Source organism: Calliphora vicina, chromosome 5, assembly GCF_958450345.1.
Source record: "Calliphora vicina chromosome 5, idCalVici1.1, whole genome shotgun sequence".
NCBI lineage: Eukaryota > Metazoa > Arthropoda > Insecta > Diptera > Calliphoridae > Calliphora > Calliphora vicina.
In genome coordinates, this window is record NC_088784.1 from 109,070,743 (window position 1) to 109,094,873 (window position 24,131).

General features: G+C 32.2%; 2 protein-coding genes across 8 annotated transcripts in view; both read right to left on the minus strand.

The window, feature by feature from the left end:
- Positions 1-1,233: 1,233 nt before the first annotated feature.
- On the minus strand, positions 1,234-13,190 carry Phm (Peptidylglycine-alpha-hydroxylating monooxygenase). The gene is made up of 8 exons (XM_065511943.1): positions 12,801-13,190; positions 11,342-11,399; positions 10,520-10,607; positions 7,942-8,014; positions 5,330-5,462; positions 5,211-5,259; positions 4,811-5,149; positions 1,234-1,430 (listed from the first exon to the last, which is right to left on the minus strand). The coding sequence occupies exons 1-8, from the start codon at positions 12,996-12,998 to the stop codon at positions 1,262-1,264; spliced, it is 1,107 nt and encodes a 368-aa protein (XP_065368015.1). The 5' UTR covers positions 12,999-13,190; the 3' UTR covers positions 1,234-1,261.
- Positions 13,191-14,976: 1,786 nt separating this feature from the next.
- Positions 14,977-24,131, minus strand: part of Obsc (Obscurin) — a 40,731-nt gene continuing 31,576 nt past the window's right edge. For all 7 annotated transcript variants that reach the window (XM_065512440.1, XM_065512444.1, XM_065512443.1 and 4 more), the window contains 19 exons: positions 23,684-23,971; positions 23,453-23,619; positions 23,271-23,385; positions 22,977-23,210; positions 22,541-22,909; positions 22,227-22,483; positions 21,940-22,151; positions 21,740-21,879; positions 21,489-21,681; positions 20,425-21,417; positions 20,064-20,365; positions 19,651-20,005; positions 19,446-19,586; positions 19,196-19,381; positions 18,300-19,119; positions 17,527-18,227; positions 15,680-17,464; positions 15,506-15,611; positions 14,977-15,434 (listed from right to left, as the gene is read on the minus strand). In XM_065512440.1, coding sequence (XP_065368512.1) covers positions 15,303-15,434; positions 15,506-15,611; positions 15,680-17,464; positions 17,527-18,227; positions 18,300-19,119; positions 19,196-19,381; positions 19,446-19,586; positions 19,651-20,005; positions 20,064-20,365; positions 20,425-21,417; positions 21,489-21,681; positions 21,740-21,879; positions 21,940-22,151; positions 22,227-22,483; positions 22,541-22,909; positions 22,977-23,210; positions 23,271-23,385; positions 23,453-23,619; positions 23,684-23,971 — 7,496 coding nt within the window. In that variant the 3' untranslated portion in view covers positions 14,977-15,302. The remainder of the gene's footprint in view (positions 15,435-15,505; positions 15,612-15,679; positions 17,465-17,526; positions 18,228-18,299; positions 19,120-19,195; positions 19,382-19,445; positions 19,587-19,650; positions 20,006-20,063; positions 20,366-20,424; positions 21,418-21,488; positions 21,682-21,739; positions 21,880-21,939; positions 22,152-22,226; positions 22,484-22,540; positions 22,910-22,976; positions 23,211-23,270; positions 23,386-23,452; positions 23,620-23,683; positions 23,972-24,131) is intronic.

Consider the following 24,131-nt stretch of genomic DNA (forward strand, 5'->3'; position numbering starts at 1 on the left):
ATATTATTTTGATGCCCAAAAATTTTGAAAACCGATGAATATTTATATGTTTTCCTCAAAAACTTGACAATTTACTAAAAGTTTAAAAAACTATGTACTTAGGTTTTAAAATATGCGGATGATAAGCTGTTATTTGAGTGATTTTTGTTATTTAAATATTTGAATTTGTTTGCAGAATTATAACAGGATTTTTTGAATAATATTTTGGATAATTTTGTTAACAAATCCCAGCAATTGGCTTACTACATACCAACATTATTAAATATTTAAACAAATTATTTACTTTTGCGTGTGACTGTATTGCAATGTTGAAATATTTCGATTGTGAGTTAGTGTCCCGGTAAGTTTAAAATGCATTTATTTTAATGTGTCAGGCATCGAGTTGTCATATCATTCATACCATAATAAAACATTTGAAAAAAGTGATGTAGTTTTTTTTTGTATTTTTTCTAATGACATTCAGTATTTATTTTATTATTACATGTTTACAGTTACAGTTACAGTTTACAGTTACAATAACACTTATGTATGTATTACATATGTAGTTAGTAGTAGAAGTACATATTTAATTGTTGTAGAAGTACTTGTCATATTTTTATTTAGTTACAGTTGCAGAGAGATTTACATACAATTTTTGTTTGTTTTTTATTAAATTGGTTTGTTTAAATAATTTTTCTATACAGTTACAATTTGACCTATCATAATTGCATTATTTCCATCATTATTATCTGAGATATACATATATAGTTAATAATTATTATGATTATAATGATATACATACATATACATATTTTTTATTTAAATTTTTTGTTTGGAATGTTTTAATTTAGTTTGTCTTATTATTACTATTTTGTTTTTAAAATCTAATAGAAAATAAAATTGTCATGGTCAAGTTATTGATAATTTATGTAACAAATCAATACTTTATCATTAATCCTTATCATTATTTCATTAATTTCTTTGTCATCTTACTCGTTATCTTTTGCTGTCATGATCATGATCATTATCTGTTTGTCTTTTTATCTTTATTATTTTGTTGATATATTTTTTGTTTTCTTTATTTAAAATTTTCCTTGTTTTTTGTTTTTGGTTTTAAATTATTATTTTGTTGCACTTGTCCCTAATGTTTGTGATGTTTATAACAATTGTTTGTTGTAAAAATAAAAATAAATAAAGCTTTGTTGTAGTTTTCTTGTTTGTGTTTTTGAGTTTCATTTCCTGTGTTTTGTTATGTTTTGTTTTGTCACTTGTTTGAACATTTTTACAAAGTGCTCGCTTCGATATGTGGTATATTGTTGAGACCGACATCGGGATTGCTCCAGTAAAACATGGGTGGTCCTTGGCTAAAGCAGTATTTCATTTTTAAAGGTTCATCGTTTTCCACGTAGTACATCAAGTAGAAATTACACATTTCATCTTTGTTTGTGGCTCTGAAATAAAAATTTTATATATTTTTTTTTTAAATTTTCAGATTGTTTGCAATAAAAATTGGTTTGAAAAATATTTTTCACTAATGTAGATCATTGTCGATGCATATTTTAATTTAGAGAGGCCTTTAAAATACCTTTCATTTGATATATAAATATGTATATTTTCATCTACAGAACTAAATATCCCTGCTAAAGGCTAACATATTTGCAAAATTTAAAGCCGTTTCCTCTCGAAAATTTACGTTTCCGTCAAATTTGTACTAACAACTATGGATTTCATTAAAGGTTTTACCTCTTAAACCCCACATGAAAGTAATTTCTAGGATTTTTATTTGCGACTCCAAATCCTTATACATACATCAATATCAAATTTGATATAAGAGGAAAAATAAACAAGTAAGAGAACTATATTCGGCTGTTCCTAATCTTATATACATACCCCTTACCAAATTATACTTTAAAATACAAATTTTAATTATTTTTTTAAATTTTGATAATTTTCATTTCAAAATTAAAAAAAAAAATTTAATTTTTATTGAAAAAAATTGTTTACCAAAATTTTTTTTTAATTTTTTAAATTTATTTGAGAAAATTTTTTTTTTTTGTTGAAATAAAATTCGGGTTCAAAAATATTTTTCCCGATTTTGATCTATTGTATGTCCGACTTACTATGGCGTACATCATAATATAACAATAAAAGGTAGAATCACTACAAAATATGTTCTCAATTCTAAATGCCTTGAATTGTCAGACTAATATAAAATAAAAAATAAAAGTACAATTGAAAAAAAACATCAAAAATTAACTAAATTGAAAAATATTTTAAATTCAATTTAAATGTTTATTTGAACAAAATGTCGAAAGATTTATAAAATGTCCTGAAAATAAAATTAAATAATGGAGTGCAGATTGCGGTGTTGAGCTGAAGAAACACTCACGGATTTGCATGCATCATTTCAATGACTCCGATTATATTGAACTGTATTTCAAATATAAACAAAATATTTCTCAATTTTCATTTGTTATTATTTATTTTTGGATTTCTGTTTTTTATTTTTCTATTATTTGACGTAACGAGGCATAGCATTTTAAACTCTCTCCCTAGTGATTCTACCTTCTAATGGTTGTATCATGGCGTACATATTGTCTATATTAATGACTTAGTAATCCAGATATAGATCAGAAATAGGAAAAAATCTTTGTTTTTTCCTTATATCTCAGCCATTTGTGAGCCGATTTTCTGGCTTTTAAATAGTAACCGAACCGGGTCTATCTATATCGGATATATTGATATATGAATCATGTATGTAAGTTATTTGAGGGCTATGGAAAGTTGATTTCAAAATAAAGACGGGCTTTCAATAACGATATAGAATTGTAGAAATTACAAACGGAAGGGTAAAAATAAAAATTTTTAAACAAAACAAGCATACTTTAAGATAAATGTTTAAAACAATTTTTGGTGAAAAGAAATTTTGATAAAAAAAAATGTTGGTTATAAAAGGGATTGGTAAACCAAAATTGTTGGTGAAAAAAAATGTGTAAAAAATTTTTGGTTAAAAAATGTTGGTGAACAAATCTAGGATGGCGTCGTTTTTTGCTTATATCTCGGACATTTGTATGCCGATTTTCACGATTTTAAATATCAACCTAACCAGGACTATACGTGATATATTGATGCAACCAGACATGGAAAATGAATTTTTTGAAATGTTGCAGAACTGATCAATAAGAATATTATTTTAAATTATAATTACAACTGTATATTGATGACAAATTTATGAATGATGGGCCAATTATCAGATCGAAAACTGTAATTGGACTAAATTTCCCAAATCCTATCACAGAAAAGATCTATAAAATATTTCCAATATACCAACCAAGTACGTTTTAAAACGTATCGTTCGATCGTATTTACTAAACTTTTTGACCCCCATTTTCTCAAAATCTGGTTATTCTCATACAAAAATTGTATTAATTGCAAGTATATCGTTACGAAAAACGATAACTAGATATTGAGAAAATGGGGGTCGATCGGAATTAAAAATTTTATATACTGGAAGCTCTTAAGCTCATAAAATATGTCTCTTTAATAATTATTGAAATTTAAAAAGATTTTCAAGTTTTCAATGAGTGATAGAAAAAATCATTTTGAAAAAATAAAGTTTCGAATAACTTTCATGCAATTGAATAAAGTACTACTCAAAATTTTTATATTTTTAAAAAAATTTGCTCCCTGTTTATGTTTTTGGGCGGAAGGGTAACAATTTAATGGCAGAACAATTCCCATAAATAACTTTATTGTAATTTGCAAAGAAATTTTAAAAACTCAATGTGACTTTTTATATTTTTAATGATGAATCATTTCCTGAAGTAGGGTGCACGTATAAATTTATTTAAAAATTAAATTTTTAAAGTTTTTTGTTTAAGAGTTATTAAGAAGGTAAAAATTTCACACATAACATCTGTGAAAGTCAAGGTAAACCAGTAAACCCTTCACCAAATTATACTTCAAAATAAAAATTTTAAATATTTTTAGTTAAGCAAAATTTAATTTTTTTTCCAAAGTTGTTTTTTTCATTTTTTGGAAAATAAAAATTTCGAATTGTTTTTTATTTTTATTTAAATATTTAGCGGAAAAAAACTTTTGGTGAAAAAACAAATTCGGGTTAAAAAATATTTTTTCCGATTTTGACCCATTGTAGGTCCGTCCAACTTACTATGGTCTTATATACGTCATTGTAAAGGTCATTGAAATATCTGTCATTAGATATCCATATTGTCTATCAGGGTTGTCCTAGTTTTTTCCTTATATCTCAGCCATTTGTGGATCTATTTTCTCGATTTTAAATAGCAACCGAGCCGGAAGAATTATGGAGATATTGATGTATGAATCGTGTATGTAAATTATTTGGGGGCTTCGGAAAGTTGATTTCAACAGACAGAGGGACATGGCTCAATCGACTCCGCTTTACAAACGGAATGACAAACTTATATATACCCTTCTCACGAAGGTGAAGGGTATACAAACTAAAATTTCAAAATGGAAATTTTTAATATCTTAAGACATAACTTTAGAGAAATCGGACAAGTATGTAGTTTAGAAGATACAGAATTATTATCACTTATTTTTCGATCGACCCCACTATGCGTTGTTAAATATGTTTATAACAATCATAAAAGAAATAGCTAGTTGTTCATTACTTGAGTTCTTATTCTAAATTAAATTTTTATGAATAAGGGAACTGAAGCCAACTAAGCTAAGCAAATTTATGTTTATAATTCTGTTAAAATGTACTGTTTATCATCTAAAATTTACTCCCATTTCTTGGGCGCAATTATTCCAGTTATTTCCTAACATTTTCGCAATTATTACTCACCCTGTTTCCGTAACACGTTTACGATGACTTTCCATTGTACACCGAGCCGCTATGATGTCACCCTTAACAATGGCCTCTGAATTTTCCACGGGATAAAACATTTGTGGTGTCAACGGATCACGTTTCCCCAGTAAAGTCCACTGATGCATGCCATGGTCATCGGGTCGAACTCTATAGCCGGAAACAACTTTACCCAGACTGTGGGTATGGGTACGATATGCAATGGGGTGTATGGTTTTATTTTCATTTATTTCACAAGAAGTGTCCATATGTTCAATTGACATGGGTGGTATGACACCAGCGGTGCCCATTAACAAAACGCCAGCTAATTTATCCAAGCTGCAAAAGGAATAGTTAAAGTAATTTAAAATAATAATAATGAAAATAATTTAAAACTTACGGTTTTTCGGTATATCTGATAAAAACACCCGAATCATCGGTGCTGCCATCTATGGAAAATAAAATATTTATTATATTAAAAATTTACTCATAAAATAAATTATTTTTTTTTGATTTTACCCTGAAACTTTTTAATGCTGGCATAATGAACTTGCAAAACAATGTATTTAATGGGCGAATCGTTGCCAACTTTGAAGCCCACACCTTCGGGTAATTCTAATTTGGGTGCATCTCTAGCCCAGGCATAGAGAATCTGCAAAGAAATATAGCATTAATAACACTATGCAACAAATGAAGACTTTTGGAAAAACACAAGATCATGACAGTATAGGTTCGACTCTACTACCAAAGGGTAGTAAAACCCTATACTCAGTTTGTCCATTTTGGTGACCGATTTTTTTTTATGGGCCCCCAAAGTTTCTGAAAATCAGTGGGGCCTCTAAAAAAGGTGTCATCAGTTTTTGGTTAACAGCTAATTCAGACTTTGTGATACGGCTTAACTTTATTTGGCAATAATATAGCTAATAGTCCGCCATATAAATTTTGTTAAAATTTGTTTCCAAAAAATAGCTTTATCGTGCACTTTTGTTGAAAAAATATAGGAAGAAAATTTTTTTTTTTACTTTTTTTAGAATAACTTCCAGGGACTCCTAATTTTTCAATAACAATATTTTGCAAAGTTGTAGCTACGGTAAATCTGAATAACTCTTGTGAACATATCAATGTAATCCGAACATATCTAGGCATTCTAAATAGCTGTCAAAAATGACTTTGTAGCATAAAAATTTTAGTTTTTTACTATTTTTTGACTCTAAAACAAACATTTTTTGTTAAAAATGTATGTTCGAGTGTATACTTCTCTATTGTGCTGGAATAACGAAGAATGGGCAAATCATTATCGATATGATCCGGGCGCATCACTGTATCCAATGTTGATCACGCAAGACCGGCTTGATGCAAGATATGAAAAAAAATCAAAATTTTTGAAAGTGGGCAAGGTTTGTGGAGCTTCTGAAGAGTAAATATAAGCTTTTTATAAAAGTTTTTGATATCGGTGGAAACCTTATGACTTGGAGATAGACATTTTAGTGAAATGAATAAATTTTGTGTTTTTTCGGACGTATTTTACCTTAAAAACTAACTATATTATAAAATGTTGATTTTCCATCAAGAAAAATAAACACTTTGAATTAATGTAAAATTTGAACAGTTACAGACATCACAATAAAATTTGGAAGTAATATAGATCTAAATGTTCTTAAGTCAATGGCATCACTAATGTTGCCATTCTTTGTTTTCAAACATCGAAATTCCTAAAACGGGGAAAATGTGTTCCAAAAACTGAGCTTTTTAAGAAAATAGCCCACTTTGACGTTATTTACAGTATGATAGTAAAAACGTTTTGTATGTATATAAACAATATATAGGGCTATACAAATATGACGAGCTTTTGAGGATCGGTGCTTTGAGTTTTTAGAATTTTTTACTCAAACCTAAAATTTTTTTTCAAAATTGGCCAAGTTTGGATAGGGCTGGGGGGTACAATGTCCGCTTAAGTTAGTCAAATTTTACTTTATACGTTTTTGCATTAAGTTCTCTTTTCAGATCATAAAAAATGTATATAGCAACGAAGAAAATTAGTTTTTTATAAAAGAAAAAATATGGGGACTTTTTTTATAAAAACTTAAAAAACAAACGCATACAAAGTTGAAATGTATATAAAAAGAAGCTTCAACTTTGGATGCGTGTAACTTGTTATAGGGACGAAATAATTGTTATCAGGTTTATTTTATTTTCTTTAGAATTTTATCGCAAATATACGTCGTATATAAAAAACAAATTTCGACCTTTCGTAGGCCCATCATGTGTAAAATACAAAAGAAAGATCGAGCAAAATTAAAAAAAAAAAATTAAACTTAAATATCTCTTGAACTAAAAGAGATACCTACAGATAAAAGCATATTTTTGTAGACCTTCTCAAGGACTATCTATATTTTAAATTTCAGCTTATTCGGATCATAAATGGCTTTTTGGCGATTTTTTTTTAAATTTGTGACATTGAGGGTCCACTCACTGATCCCCATTCCGAACACCTCAGCCGAGTAAATAATACAGCACAACATAGAAGTGTGGACTTGATCATACTATTTTGACAAAAAATCTTTGTTTTAGCGTAATAAAATAGTAAAAACGTTAATTTTTAGGTACAAAGTGATTTTTATGTGCTATTTAGAGTGACTAGACACGTTCAGAATGCATTGATTTGTTCTCAAGAGTTGTTCAACTTTACCGTAGCTACAACTTTGCTAAATATTGTTAGTGAAAAATTAGGAGACCCTGGAAGTTATTCTAAAAAAAGTAAAAAAAAAAATGTTTCTTCCTATATTTTTTCAACAAAAGTGCACGAAAAAGCTATTTTTTGAAAACAAATTGTAACAAACTTTATTTGGCGGAATCTTAGCTATATTATTGCCATATAAAGTTAAGCTGTATCACAAAGTCTGAATTAGCTGTTAACCAAAAACTGATGACACCTTTTTTAGAGGCCCCACTGATTTTCAGAAACTTTGGGAGCCCATAAAAAAAAATCGGTCACCAAAATGGACAAACTGAGTATAGGGTTTTACTACCCTTTGGTAGTAGAGTCGAACCTATATAGTCATGATCGTGTGTTTTTTTCACTGTTGCACTGTGTAATAAGTAATACATAATTTAATGTCTGCAAAATTTACTTGAGAATGTGACTGTAAACCACAAGGACTGGGTTTTTCTTCATTAGTCGTTTTAGCCATTTCACCACAATCCCTATAAATACATAAACAACATTTTTTATAGTTTCGACATTCAAATTTATATAATATTCAAATAATACAAAACTTAACATAGATTTTCGTTTTAAACATTGATTAAAATATTTCATAAAATTGTTTGTATGATCAAATTTTCAAATCCTTTTGAACAAAGGATATCTTCCATTTTCTAAAGATGTTCTTCAATTATAAGCCATGGTATGACTTAAATTGTCTGAATATATCACCAAAAACCCATTTCCGCATAATAAATTTATAAAAATTTTAATTTCTTTTTTTGATTTTTTTTTAAATTAAATTTTTTTTTAAAAAATTATTAATGGAACAAATTCTATGAAAAAAAAATTTGTTAGTGAAGAAATGTCGGCTTAAAAAATATTTTTCCCGATTTTGACCCATTGTAACCCGACTTACAATGGCCTTTGCAAAGGTCTTTGAAATATCTATTATTATATATCCATAGGCAATAATATTAATGACTTAGTAATCCAGGTATAGATAAAAAACAGGACAAAACTCGATGTTGTCCTGGTTTTTGCCTTATATGTATCTCAGTTATTTGTGGACCGATTTTAAATAGCAACCGAACCGGGTTTATAGCTGATATATTGATGTATGAATCATGTATGTAAGTTACAAACGGAATGACAAACTTATAGTATATACCCTTGTCACTCATGGTGAAGAGTATAAATATACACAAAAACGTAAATACATTTTTTTCAAATATATCTCTAAATATCAATTATCTAGAGAAATCCTTATGATCCCATTCAATGCAATGGCTCATGTTTAAGATATATCTTTGGAAAATAGAAGGTATCTTTTGTTCAATCACGATTTTCTATACTATAACCTGGTTTGGTGAGAAACAAATTTCTAGAAAAAAAACTATAAAATCTACAATTGAATCGTTTATTTCAAAAATCAGTCAAGCAACAAAAAATCCAAAATTGAGTTTTTGGGCGATTAATGTTTTGTAAATGCATTAAATGCATTGTTTAATGCATAAAAATAAAAAATTCCTCTATATTATGGTGAAACAAATCCGAGAAATCCGTGTTTAGTACACAAAGAAGCAGAGCTGTAAATGAATCATTCTTTTAATTTTGAATTAATTATTTTCACAACAAAAACAGAATTGAATTAAATTTGAATCAGTTCAAACGGATTAGGCAGAAATGAATTTCAATTCATTTATAATTCTAATGAATTTTTAAAAATGAGTTGCAATTCGTTTTCAATTCAAATAAATTTTTAAAATGAATTGAATTCAAAATTAATTCAATTCAAATGAACTGGAAATAAAATTGGAATTCACTTTGACAAATTTATTTAAATTAGAAATTGGAAATAAATTGCAATTCATTTTTACCAAATTCATTTGTATTGACTTAAATTTCATTCAATTATTTTTTTTTGTGTGAATGATTAATTCGAATTAATTCATAAATAAATGATTCATTTCCTGCTCTGCAAAGAAAATGTTGTTGGTCTCAATAAATGTGAAAAAAACAAAATATTTACAAGCTCTGATACCTACTTGGTTGGATAAGAACCATTTTATGGATGTTAAACTCTTTAAAAAGTTAATTTGTCATTTTACTTTTTCCAGAAACCGGTCAAGTGCAAACTTTATATTATTATTTAAATAAATGTTAATATGTATAGATAAAAAGTTTTATGTTTATCAAACAGTTTTACAAATAGATAACTTTCGTAAGAAATATATCCATGTTTTAAAAGTATTTTTTAGGTTGCTAGGAAGTTTTCTTTGATTTACTCAAAATCTATAAATTGTTGCTTGACTGGTTTTTGAAATAAACGATTCAATTTATTAGCTTTAATATGAGATCAAACATGATCATGATCAATCTGACTAAAAGTTTTAAAGATATTAAAACGAAAACTGACTGTTTTCATACCGACCGTATAACTATAACTTCGTGTTAATGGGGGTTAGAGTTTTATTTTAGATATTTTGCTTGCATCTATTAAAAAAATATGAAAGCAAATTTCCACTAAAGCAATTTTCCAAATTCTGGCAAACTTTAATTTTAATATGGCCATGGAAAACATGTATTCCAAATATTATTGAATTTAAAAGAGTGAAGGTTTAAATAATTATTTTTTTTACCAACAAATTTTCTAGCATTTTTACTGGAATTCAATTTGAAAGCAAGTGTAATTCAAGCCTTGAATTTTAGTCAAGCAATTGAATTATAGTTGTATTATCAATACCATTCTCCAATAAAAAGGAAACATAAATTCAAGTTTTTTGTTTGAAAAATATTTAATTTTTAAATTTTAAACATAATTATATTTGCATTTAAGTCAAATTAAAAGAAAATGGAGAAGTTCTTGAATTTTTTGAAAAATTGATTTTTTCTTGATATTGAAAAACTTCTAAAATCCTTTAAGCGATATATTTTTGTTCAAAGGACTATGAGGTAGGTTTAATAAAAAATGAATAACAAGTTCTTAAAATCCTATTCCTTACCACACAGTTTTCCTTGATCCAGGTTCACCGCAACCATATAAAAGCATGTGATGAGCAGTATTCATTGTAGCATTGGGTTCATAACCGACTAAATTGATAAGTTTGCAAAAACATGAAAAACAAAAAAATAACAGAAAAATATTAATAAATTTGTAGATAAGATTTATTAAAATATGTACACAGAAAAAAGAAATTCATAATTGGAATGAATTTTGTAATAAATATTATTAATCGAACTTGACTTTTTTTTCCCAAACTTATTTCATTCAAAATAAGAACATGTTCATAAATATTATAAAATTTTACATGACGGAAATTTTTGCTTTTTTTACTTAATTTTTTTAATAAATTGCATTATAATTGTATTATATAATGAATTAGTGCAAGAATATTTGCATAATAGCCATATATTGGCCAATATTTTAAGATAATAAGGAGAATATCTGAAACTTAAAAATTATCATTAAACATAATAAAACATTCATAAATATAAAAGCATTTCATCCTCTTAAATCAATTTAATCATTTTCGCGCTTTTTATATCATTTTGTAGCTGAAAATCATAAAAAAACTAAAAATTTTCCATGAAAAATTTTAAACATTTTTGAACAACATAAAAATAAAAATGAAATTGAAATTATATTTTTCAAGCCTCCTAGATTTTAATTCAAAACATAAAATATAAAAAAAAATCATACTATTTAAGAAATTATTTATAAATGTTATGAATTGAAATCAATGAATTCGAATCACAATATTTATGTTGAAACTTTTTTCTGTGTATGTAGGTATAAAAATACACTTGATTTTATTAACACTTACCAATGTAATAACTTTTTGTGGAATCCACCTTTATCGGTGTACAAAGATATAATTCAGGCTAAAAGAAAGATAATCCAAAAATAGATGTTAAATGTGGTATTTATTTATTACGTGAGAAAAATTAATAAAACTCCTTTAATAAAAAAGATTATAAAAATTCAATAAAAAAATATATTTCTTGCGCATATTATTATTGGCTAAAGATTAAATACGTTTTAGTTAAAAACAAAAGATATTTAAAATAAAAACTTTCATACCAATAAATTGTTTAAGGGAATTCAAGTTGAAAGCAAGTGTAATTCAAGGCTTAAATTATAGTCAAGCAATTGAATTACACAATTTTAATTTTTTTTAAGAAAAATACTTCAAAACGTAGATCGGAAACTCTGCTGTCATAAACCTAAGTGGTGAGAATGTATTGTTTTTTTTATTCGCGCGTTGTTTTTGTTTTCACATAGTTTTTTTTACTAATACATACTCACTACTTAGGTTTTTGACAACTGAGTTAGGTCTATGACGGCAAAGTTTCCGATCTATGTATATTTATCTATGTTTTGAAGTGTTTTTCATAAATAATTTTAAAATTGTTTTCAGTTCGTGTTTCTGAATTTAGAATTTTCTTGTGATTTCTGTTAAGAGACCTGCTGAATAAATAAATTATTGTTCTGTTATTTTACAGAAATATTCCAAAAATAATATAATGTTTATTTATTTAATAAAGCTCTTAAATCAAAAATCCAATAAGTTCTGTAATATTAACTTGATTTTACTGATCTTTATTCTCAAATTAAAGTTAGTTGGTTACGTTAAGCATTTCTTATTAATTTCGGGCTATATACCTACGTATTAAACCGGGCACTACCGATATTCCCCTTTGAAAAATATTAAATTGCAACAAACAAGTTTAACAACATAAGTACAAACAACAATATTTTTCAAAGTATTTATAACAAAAACAAATCATTTAGATTAATTGTAATCTTGCCAAGGTCAAGCTCATCTCTAAAATTAATAATTATAAACAAAATTGTGTAAAACTAAATAAATAAACAGAAATAAAATAAAATTATATTAAATTTCCTGGCACGAGTAGAATCAGTCCGGCAGGTACATAAAAATAACAGGTAGCTGAAGAATTCAAGGGACAGGGTAGGAGGCAAGAATTGTGAGTAGGTGTTGTTTTCTTTTTTTGTTGGGTACTAATGTTTGTTTAAGGTTTTTTATTTGTATTAACTAGCCAAAGAAACGTAGGTTTATTAATATACAATAGAAGAAAAAAATAAAATAAAAAGAAAATTAAACAGTTTTTCCTTGTAGGAAATAAAACATCGAGCTAAACTGCCACCTGTTAAATTTTCAATATTGACGTAGTTACTTTGTACTACACACGTCTACCAAAAAAACTCCCTAAATTTTCCATTCACTTGTATAAATCATAAAAAATTTGTTTTCCACTTACAGTTTTTGGCCTAACATTTGGCATTAGAAATGGAAATCGTCCCACTTCATGTTTCTGCTCTGTCTGCAATTGCAAATTGTAGATACTGTTGTATTCGTCGTCATCTATGATTCCATATGTTAATTTTAGCCAAACAATAAGTACAATCGTTAACACTTGTAGCCTCTTTAAAGCCATCCCTGAGTAAACTTTTAACATTTTTTTTGCTACTGTATTGATTAAAACACTTTTCTTATTTTATTTGTTTGTTTATTTCTTTAATTTATTCTGTCTGATTTCTTTTTAAATCTAAAACAATAACAAAATGTATTGGGGTTTTTTTCTAGTCGGTGCTTTTTTTTTAAATGTTGTTAAAAATTTACTTCTACTTAAAAAAAAATGTATTTATTGTTCTTGTTGTGTGTGCGCCAAAAATGATAATGACGATGTTCACATCTCTGGGAACACAGTGAGAAAATGAAATCTCTTGAGAGAACTATATGAGATTTGAAACACTGTTGTTTATTTTTGTTATTTTTTTTCCACACAGACAGAAAAAAATCAATATGGCTGACGTACACAGTAAAATGTAATGAAACAGCTGTTCAACACTAACGGTATGTGGGTTGGGTTGATAAATTACGATACACAAACAAATTTATCCGTTTCCGTTAAGGAATTTTCCTGTTTGAAATGTTGAAAGAATTTGAAATAAACAAAGGAATTAATATGAACCTGTATAGTACATTTTTAAACATCTAAATTACTTAAATTGATTTGTTGCGTTTATTTTTAAAAGAAAATTTAAAAAAAAATTACAAATTCAAATTCATAGAGATTAAAACTGAATTCGCATATGTTCACAAAGTCAGAAACAAAAAAAAAAATATTAAAAATTTACATAAAACAATTTTAAATTTGTATTGAAAAGCTGGACAATTTTGAAGCATTTTGCGATAATTCTAACATTAGTCACATTGAAATATTGCCCCAGGTTACGCAGAAATTGTCGTTTGAACTGTTGGCTCCAAAAACCTCTCCTCACTTTAAATGTGTCCGACGGTGAAAAATAAATTTTGTGAAAAAAAAATAAATGTCGTGGTTTTTTGCTTATATCTCAGCCATTTGTGTGCCGAGTTTAAATAGCAACTTTAGTTGGACGAGATATTATCGAAGACCGGGTTAAAAAAAAAACAAATGTTTCGGTTCAAGTGAAATTTGTATATCACAACAAAGTAAGTACAAAGAATATTCGACTGTGTCGAATCTTATATACCCTATAACAAATTATACAAAATTGAAAAATAAAATTTTTTAATATTTTTTTTTTTTTTTTTTTAATTTATAAGTGAATTTTGTGACAAGAAAATTTTTTGGTGACAAAAAAAAAATCGGGTTAGAAAATATTTTTCCCAATTTTGACCCATTGTAGGTCCGACTTACTATGGCGCTATATACATCGTTACAAAGGACTTTGAAATATTTATCATTAATCATCCATATTGTCTATATTAATGACTTAGTAATCCAGATATAGATCAGAAATAGGCAAAAAATCGAGTTGTCAAGGTGTTTTCCTTATATCATTTGTGGACCGATTTTCTCAATTTTAAATAGCAACCGAACCGGGTCTATAGCGGATATATTGATGTATGAATCTGTATGTAAGTTATTTGGGGGCTACGGAAAGTTGATTTCAACATACAGACTGACAGGCGGACATGGCTAAATCGACTATAACGATTCCGAATATACATATATACATGACAAACTTATTTATACCCTTTCCACAAATATAAATTATATCGGCGAGACTATTTTCGAATTGGCGTGGCTTAAAATTTGCAAATATTTTTTCCGATATCTCGGATATTATATTATATACACAATATTTCCAGGAAGTATAGCGCAATTAATAAACTTGTAGAAAATCTTGAAAAAAAACTTTATAATATATAGACAAAGGTAATGTAAAACCAAAATGTGAAGTATTTAATGTATAATGCGACTCTGTATGACCTTAAATGGAGATATCTGATTTTTTTTAATAAAAAAAGACTAAAGGCAAGCTAATAACATCGAGGTGTAATAATGTACATATGTATTTTAAAAAAAGTCAAACTCAATTTTTCACTTTTATATCAGCGATGGAAAATTTTTACCGATAAATTCTACACAAGAAAATTAATTATTTCGGTTTTTTTTCTTTAATTTTATATTTATTAAATAAATATACAACTTTGTGTTTTTTATATAAATTAATGTTGAATTTTCTATAAATATTAAAAAAAAAAATAATAAATTTGCAACCAATTTTTTTTTTTAAATATTTTAATTTTTTTGTTGATTTTCTATACAATTTGTAAAATTTTTTTTTAGCAAATAAGTCGTTTCGTAGTATGAGTTTTAAATAAATATCATTTGTTCGTTATTAAGTTTACAATGAGAGTTTCTTGAGATGCTTCCTTGTTTTTAGAAGATGATGAAAATGGTGTTGTTGAATCTAAATAAATAATGCATTTTTTAATAGGTGGTAAATAATTCCTCTTGTATGCTGTTGGATCTTAAGAGCTGAGAGGGGGTGGGACCACCTTCAAAGTTTATTTTAGGAGCTGCTTTGGAAGACTTTTGATTGTGATAGTCATCGGAGAATTCCTGAAACAGAGAAACAGACAATTTTTATTAATATCCACAAGGGTTAAATGTTAAAAATGTGTTAAACCTACCTTGAGACGATTGCCTAAGAAGTGAGCTCTTTCACGTTTCTTGACCATATAATCGGAAGCCATAAGCCATCTGTGCTCTTGACAGTCATCGGTGTATGGACGTTTTCTATTGAAAGCAAATAAAATTAAAATGAATTTTTGTTTAAAGGAAACAGAGGATAATAATTAACTTACTGTGGATGACGTTTGAACAAGAACATTATAAATCTTGTGGCTTCGGGTGTTACTTCACTGAAGAGATTTTCAAATCTGTAACGTACATAGGTAATATTCTGCTTGGTTTCGTATTCGTCGGCACCGCGGAATGGGCTTGTGCCCGACAACAACAAATAGGTTAAAACACCTACTGACCAAATATCCGATTGTGGGAATACCGGTTCCTCCATTACCATTTCTGGAGCTTGGAAATCTAACATGCCACATGGTCTAACTTGTACACCCAATTTGTTGACCTTCTTGGTGCAACCGAAATCAATCAATTTGATTTGTATAGAACGGACGGAGGCCATCACAACGTTGTCGGGTTGAATGTTCAAGTGACAGAAACCACGCCAGTGCAAGTATTGCAAAGCATCCAAGAGTTGTACAACAACTGTGGCGACCATTTGTTCGGTGTATTGATGGCGACTGCTGAAATAGGTCAAAACATCGGCACCTTGCAGTTTCTCCATGATAAAGATGGCAATTGGAACATTAAGAGGTTTGTAGGCGGCAAACAAAGCAGGAATACGTTCGTGTCTTAATGTCTTGAAGTTATCAAATTCAGCAACAATATCCTCCTCGTTCTCCTCGCTGACTTCGAAGATCTTGGCCACTACAACGGCATCGGATGATTTTTGAATGCCCTTAACAATGGTGCTGAATTCACCACGAGCAATTTCCGAAATGAAACTATATTTCTCGTTGACCGAATGATCGGTAACCCAGTTGGGAGGTTCGCGTTCACAGTGGTAATCGGTGTGAACGCGTTCTTCTTCGGGCAAAACAACATGACCATTTTCGGTCAATTGTTGCAAATGTTTCATGGCTTTGGTAATATGAATTTTGGCAGCATCCATGCCGCTGGTGGCACCAGTAATAGGAATGCCCATTTCACTCCAGCCAATGCGATTTCTAGAAGCCAATCTAAATTGGTATTGGGTATTTGGTTGTAGATCGTGAACCAAGTAGAATTCGTGATCAATGTTGTCGGCAATGTTAATCCATGCATCACCATTTAAGCGTTTGTATTCCAAGCTATAACACAACACTGAAGTGTGACCATCATCACGAGGTTGTTTCCAACGCAACAAGATTTCACTGCTACTGGCAGCCGAAATTTCGGGAGAGTCAGGAGCATCGGGCAAAGTAGCGATCACTACACGACATCTGGCTACAGTTTGGCCAACCTTGTTACGGGCCACAGCCTTGTAGACACCGACATCGAATTGCATGGCAGGCTCTAAACGTAAAATGGAACGTCCATCTTCATCGGTGTGGAATTTAATACGATTGCTCTCATTTAGAACCATATCATTCTTGAACCACTGAATAGCGGGTTTGGGGTCACCAACGGCGAAGCAATGAATGTGGGCGGGTTGACCTTCAGTAATGGCTAATGCTTGAGGCTTTTCTCTGAAGAAGGGAGGATAACCCTCACGTCTGCATTCAATCATTGCTTCGGCCTCGGTGTATTCATCCAAGCGAGGGCCCAATTCGGTACGTAATCTGCGAATGGTGCAAGAGTCCTGAGCAGTGTACATGCTGATACGGCTGCGAGTACGTTCATCATCGATTTCTTCATCCATAATGTCGGTGAAACGACGACGTTCACGAATAATGGGCAAAGACCAATCCAAGCTTTCGTTCATGGCAAATGAAGGCGATCTTCTGTGGGCTACCTTCATGTATTCACGCAAACGTACGGGGAAGTTTACGTCACGCAATTGCAACAAGTATGTATCAGGGCCATATTGGTAACTAAATAAAAGAGAGACAAATTCAGTTACCTGAGCAAATGAAAAAAGTTTCCAAATACTTACTGGCTCTCGGATTGTATAATGCCTAATTCATATTCAGGATGTAAATATTTCGAATAGGTTTCAACACGCTTGGTGCGAATTCTGGGTTCGGGTAGGGGCTCCGGTGTTGACTCGGGAGTATAAACCAAGCCTGGAGGATAAACCATCTTTGAGGGATGTGTCCAACAACCACTCAAACGTCTACGTCTGAAGTAGTGCTTGCACGAGGCATTGGCATACCAATCTCTATAGTCGTTGTAATAGTTTCTCAAATGATCAGTACTGATGCGATATTCATCGTCAGACACGCGTCTATCCAACATAAAGAACCAAGGATGTCTCAAGGCTGTCTTTACATCCATACGTTCTTCGGGGCTGTAAACCAAGAGGCGTTTGATGAAATCGCGACCTTCATCGGTGATATGGGTCCAAATGGAATCGCTAAAGTCCCAATGACCTTCCTTAATTCTTTGCAAAGTTTCGCGATCATTAGCACCACGGAATGGATTGTGACCGGAAAGTAAAACATAAGTGATGACACCAACGCTCCACATATCGTGAGCAAAACCAACACCCTCTTTGTTCACCACTTCGGGTGAGACATATTCGGGCATGCCGTAGTCAAGAGTAGTCAATGTATGAGTATGGATGCGACGAGTTAAACCGAAATCGGAGATTTTCAAGAAATCACCACCCACAACAGAAATCAAAAGATCTTTGATCTGAAAAAATTTTTAAATTTAAAATGCTAAATATTTGCTTTGTATATTAGTAGAAAGTCCTAAGAAACTTACTGTCAAACCCATATGGCCTAAGCCAGCATCGTGCATATGCTCCAAACCCCACAAAACTTGTCTTACATAGCAGGCAATATCACGTTCCCTAAAGTAATCTCTCTTCAACAAATTATCCCTGACCAATTCACCACCAGCTGCCAACTCCAAAATCAAGGTGACATTGCGATCAGTTTCGTAGGCATCATGTAGACGTATCAGATTTCTATGGTTCATGATGTTCATCATTTCCATTTCATTGAGCATGAATGGCCTGATCTCTGGCTTGCCATACATGATCTTGCCAGCATAACTGTCGCCGGTAGCACGTTCCACAGCATGATAAGTAATGCCCTGAGTTCCACGACCCAATTCATCACCGAAATCATATTTGTCTTCATAGCGGAATTGCTTGGTACGCACATATGGGTGTCTGCCATAGGTCTTGTATATATATTGATCCTCATTATCCTCGATATGGACCATGACCGAAGAACTAACCGATCCGGCCACATTGCGGGCACTAATCGAATAGAGACCGGCATCCTTAATGATGGTATCGCTGAGCGACAAAATGTAAACATGGGGTTCAATGTGACGAATCTTAATGCGAGTGGCATCAGCCAATGGTAGCCAGTCCTTATACCAACGAATCTCTGGTACTGGTACACCTACAACATGAGCCTCAATACGACCATTTTTACGGGCCATGATAAAGGTTTCATCTGGGCGTTTAGTAAAGCGGGGGTATTCAGCAATTTCCAAACGTACACGTTGTCTGGCTTCACCATGCTCATTGCTGGCCACAGCCTCATACCAACCTACATCACGATCCAACATTCTACAGCGACAAAGTACAATTAATAATGAATGAATTAAATTGGCCCATTAATTATAATAAAGAAAGAAAATCTTACTTGTTGACAAACAAAGTGGCTTGACCGTTACGAGTGTAACTGAAGTCAAATCTGCCGCCAGGTTCAATTAGCATATCATCAAAGTAATAGGTCATCTTGGGTTTAGGATAACCATATACGAACCACATCAATTCGGTATTGTGGCCCTTTACACCATAAGTAACGTCTTTTTCGCGACGCAAGAATCTGAATGTGGGAAAATATATTATAGCTAGATGTAAATGGAATTTGTTTGCAAATTTAGACTTACTGAGGAGCTTGAGCCATACCATCGTGAGGAGGACATTCAATATCAAAGTCCTTAGGGAAGTAGGGTGAAGTTTCAGGCCTGAAATCGACACCTGGAGCCAAGTATGTGTATGTCCTTGGTGGATCAGGCACCAATTTGGATCTGGCAATAAAATCAATACAAAATATATTAAAGTTCATACTTTAAAGTTCTCATTTGTTCTTACCTGTGGGTTTGAATATAAGGGCTGGGATCACTAACACCAAACTTATTGTCTACACGCACTCTAAATCTGTAATCTCTGAAAGGTTCCAAGTCCTTGACGTTGCAGGAACAGTTACGAATACCAGTACGAATAGTACGCCATTCTCCATCGGGAAGATCCATCATTTCAACTTGATAGGTAATTGGATAGCGGGGCATTGAAGGTACTGAAGGCTTCCATCCCAAATGCAAATTGCGATCGGTCATCTTTAAAATGTAAGGAGCTTCGGATAGTGGGTTTGGAGCACCGGTATGCTTGTATTTCTTGAAATCACTATATTGATCACCCAAAGGAACCTGAGAAGGACTGTCGAATGCTGAAAAATTTAAACATGTGTGAAAATTGTCCCACATAATAACATCCCACAAACTTACTATCGAACAACAATTCAGCTTCGCATTGTTCATCGCCATGAGGATTGAATATGCGACAGGTGTAACGACCCACATCATTTTCATCGGCATCCTTAATGGACAGACGCATTAAACCATTAGCTTCCGTTTCCATATGAATCTTATCTGTTGGGAAGATTTTCTGTCCATTCTTGAACCATTCAACTTCGGGTTTTGGATAACCAGTAGCCATGGCTGTAAATTTGGCCGCCATTCCCAAATAAATATCGCAATCACCAATTTTCTTGAGGAATACTGGTGGCTCAGAGCGAACATGTTTTTTGCTATACGAAATAATGGGCTTTAAATGATTGAACTCATTGAATTCATGATGTTTACTTACATTTCGTTAACAATATCCAAACGGCCTTGGGTAATGTCCTTGCCCTCCCTGTTGGTGGCAATGCACTTGTAGGTGCCCTTATCACGATCTCCACAGTCGCGAACTGTTAAAGTGTGATGATCACCATCATTCTTCATGTAGTACTTATCGCCATCCTCAATGGGTTTGTCATTGAAATACCACTGTAGATCGGGATAAGGTACGCCAGAAACAGATACAGAAATCTTGGCATCTCCACCATAAACCTGTTGTTGATCGGTAATCTTCTGGGTGAAATTGGGTTTCTTGTAGATTTTGCTAACGTTGGCATTACACTTGGAAGTATCTTCGCCCAAGGGATTGGCCAGCAGACAAGTGTAGACACCAGAATCGGCAGTTTCGGCTGGGTTGATAATCAAACCCACATGTTTGCCATCACAAGTCATCAGAGTACGTTCATCGGGTGTAATTGGTACACCATCCTTGCTCCAAATGGTCTCGGGCATGGGATTACCAACGAACGGAGCTGATAACACCAGTTGTTGACCCTCATCCGCGCTAACATCACGCAATGATGACACAAAACTGGGTGCCTCTTCGGCAGCATTTTCATCGGTTACTGGGGCTACATACAATTTTGCTTTGGAAGCAGCAGAGCCCTTGTCATTGGTGGCAATAACTTCGTATAGACCAGAGTCGGCGGGAGTTGGCTTTTCGATGATCATGCTGTAGGTATTATCGGGATTTTGTATCAAAGTACAGTGTTTATTTTGAGGCAAGAGTTCTTGACCGTTGTGGAACCATTTAACATCAGGCATAGGATTGGCCACAACCTTGACGTCCATTTTAACAGGGAAACCTTCAATGCTCTTGGCATCTTGCAATTCAGCCACAAATTCTGGCTTCGTTTCTTTGGGTACCACTTGAATTTTGGCCACACCCTTGACTTCACCACCGGGATTGCTGATGACACACTTGTAGATACCAGCATCATGGGGAGTACAGCAATCAATACTGCAGAGGTAAAATGTAACAATAATAATTGAAACAATTGTAAAGTAACAACCAAAAAAATAGAAACTTACGCAATACCAATCTGGCCATTGGGACTGTTTATAAAGTTGATGGCTTCACTGGGTCTCAGCAGAACTTCATCCTTGAACCACTTGATTTCGGGAGCGGGGAAACCGTTTACAACAGCCTCCAACTTCAAAGGTTCACCGACAGTAATCTTCTTATCACCGATGGGTTTAACAAATGTTGGTTCCAAAGGTTCGGCTGCCACAAGAAAATACGCGTTAAAATTGAATGTGAGAAATTGTGTAGAAATACTTACGATTAACAGCAACTGCACACAAAGCCACTTTCTTGCCGTGTTCGTTGGTGACAGCCAATTTATAGGCTCCGGAATCATTGGGTTCACACTCTTCGATCTCCAATTTAAGAAGACCCTGAGGTGTAGTAGTGATTTTAATGCTAATTAAAATGTTTAAATTAGAAAATATATCAAAAACTCTTGTATTTTAAATAACTCACTGTTCGCTTGGTTTAACTTCTTCGTTATCCTTGAACCATTGTACAACGGGCAAAGGACTGGCATCCACTACACATTGTAGAGTAAGTGGCTTGCCTTCAGTAACCTCTTGAGTGGGTTCCAAGTTCTTGACAAATATGGGAGCCAACTCCAACATGGTGAGTTTGAAGGGAGCTTCAGTCTTACCGATATCATTAACACCTACCGCTGCATACTAAATAGGAACAACAGAAAGCATATTTAATTAGACTACGGTCTTGGAAAACATTTAAGCTTAATCCAGTCTTACCTTGGCAATATCATTCAAACGGAAGTGAACAACTTCTAGTTCACTGGCAATTTGATCGTTGGAAATAACATTGTGGGCCACACGATATATTTTCTCTTCGGTAAGCTTATCAGTGGCATTGATATCAATGGGTTTGCCATCTTTAAGCCATTCAACTTTGGGCAAGGGAACACCATGTACCACAACCTTGGTTAAAGCGGCATGATAATCATGTATAACTTGATCTTCGGGCGGTGTAATGAATGTGGGTTTCTCAACTGAAAATAATAGACAGATAATTTCGAATTCTTATTTACGTTCTTAGTCAGACATACCATGGACATTGAGTTTAAAGTCCTGGGTAGTAGTGCCTTCATTGTTGACAGCAGTCAAAGTGTAAGTGCCAGCATCAGCAGCGGCTACAGTTTGGAATACCAATCTATATTTATCAGCCTCAACGTCGGCAATAACCTCACAGTTTTCGTTATTGCACAAGTTTTCATTGCCACGACTCCAGGTAACCTTTGGTTTGGGATTGGCTTGCACCACCACATCGAAGCATACAGTTTGGCCAGGCATACAACCTTGATCCTTGAGACCAATGATTTCAGGTTTGGATAAAACATCAGCAAAGCAGCTAATATTTGCTTGGCCAAATTTATTTTCAATTTGTAACTCATAACGGCCATTATCAGCATGTTCAGCTAAAAGAGAAAATGAACTGTTAAATAGTTGAACTCACAAAATGAAAACTGCCAGTTTTTCACTTACTTTTATCGATATTCAAAGTGCAGGCATATTCCACTAAACCATGTTCCAAATCCTTCTTGACCACGCTCAACTTGACATGATCGTTGCTTTGAATGGGCTTGCCATCCTTAAGCCAAACGATTTTGGGCTCTGGATCAGCGGTAAAGACAATCGGCAATGACAAAGGCTTGCCCTTGTAAGTACTGATGTCGGCGAGACCCTTCTTTACGATTGGTTTGCGATACTCAGCAATACCTTTAGAGCAACATTAAATAGAGTTATAACTTTCACACACTTCCATAGTTATAAACTTACCCGACAATGTCAATACACCTTGGTGGGTCTTTTCACCAACCTTGTTCTTGATAACCACCTTGTAGGTACCAGCATCCTCCAATTTCAAATATTTCTTTTCCAAACGATATTTTTGCTAAACAAGACAATGAAACATACAATTCATTAGCGATTCTTTGCCATTTAAGGACTGATAAACTTACACCATCCACAATTATGGCGGTATTATCATCAGGCTTAATTTCTTTGCCATCCTTATACCAAATAGCTTCGGGCTTTGGTATGCCATGAGCAATGACCTCAAATTTCAATGGAACAGATTCGAAACTGTGTTTCTCAAAGATATCCACATGATCAATTTCAGGTTTAGCTACAATTACAACAGCAATTAAAAAAACTTTGCCTTTTCGAGATTCAACTTTAATTTTACTTACTCAGAATATTAACTTGACATTTGGAGACACTTTCTCCCACCAAATTTTTAGCTCTTACTTCATAGGTGCCGCTGTCTTCAGGCTTGCATAAATTCAAAGTCATGCTGTATTCCTCATAACGTTTAGAGTCATGATTGATTTTCAAGCGAGCATCGGCAGAACACTCCTGACCATTTTTGAACCATTTAACGGTAGCTTCGGGTTCCGCATAGATGTCAGTTTCCAGGGTCAATGTTTTGCCCTCTTCCAATTCAGTGTCCTTCAATTGTTTCTTGATTTTAGGTTTGCCTATTTAAAATAAGTTGAAATTAGTTATTTGCAAAGTAATAAAAAATAATAAGGTAGTCTAGCTCTACAGATCCAATTAAAATTAAGACACATTTCCAAGCTATTTTTTAAGATTTGTTTTGCATTTAATTTATCAAGTTTAAAGAAAAATTATATTTTT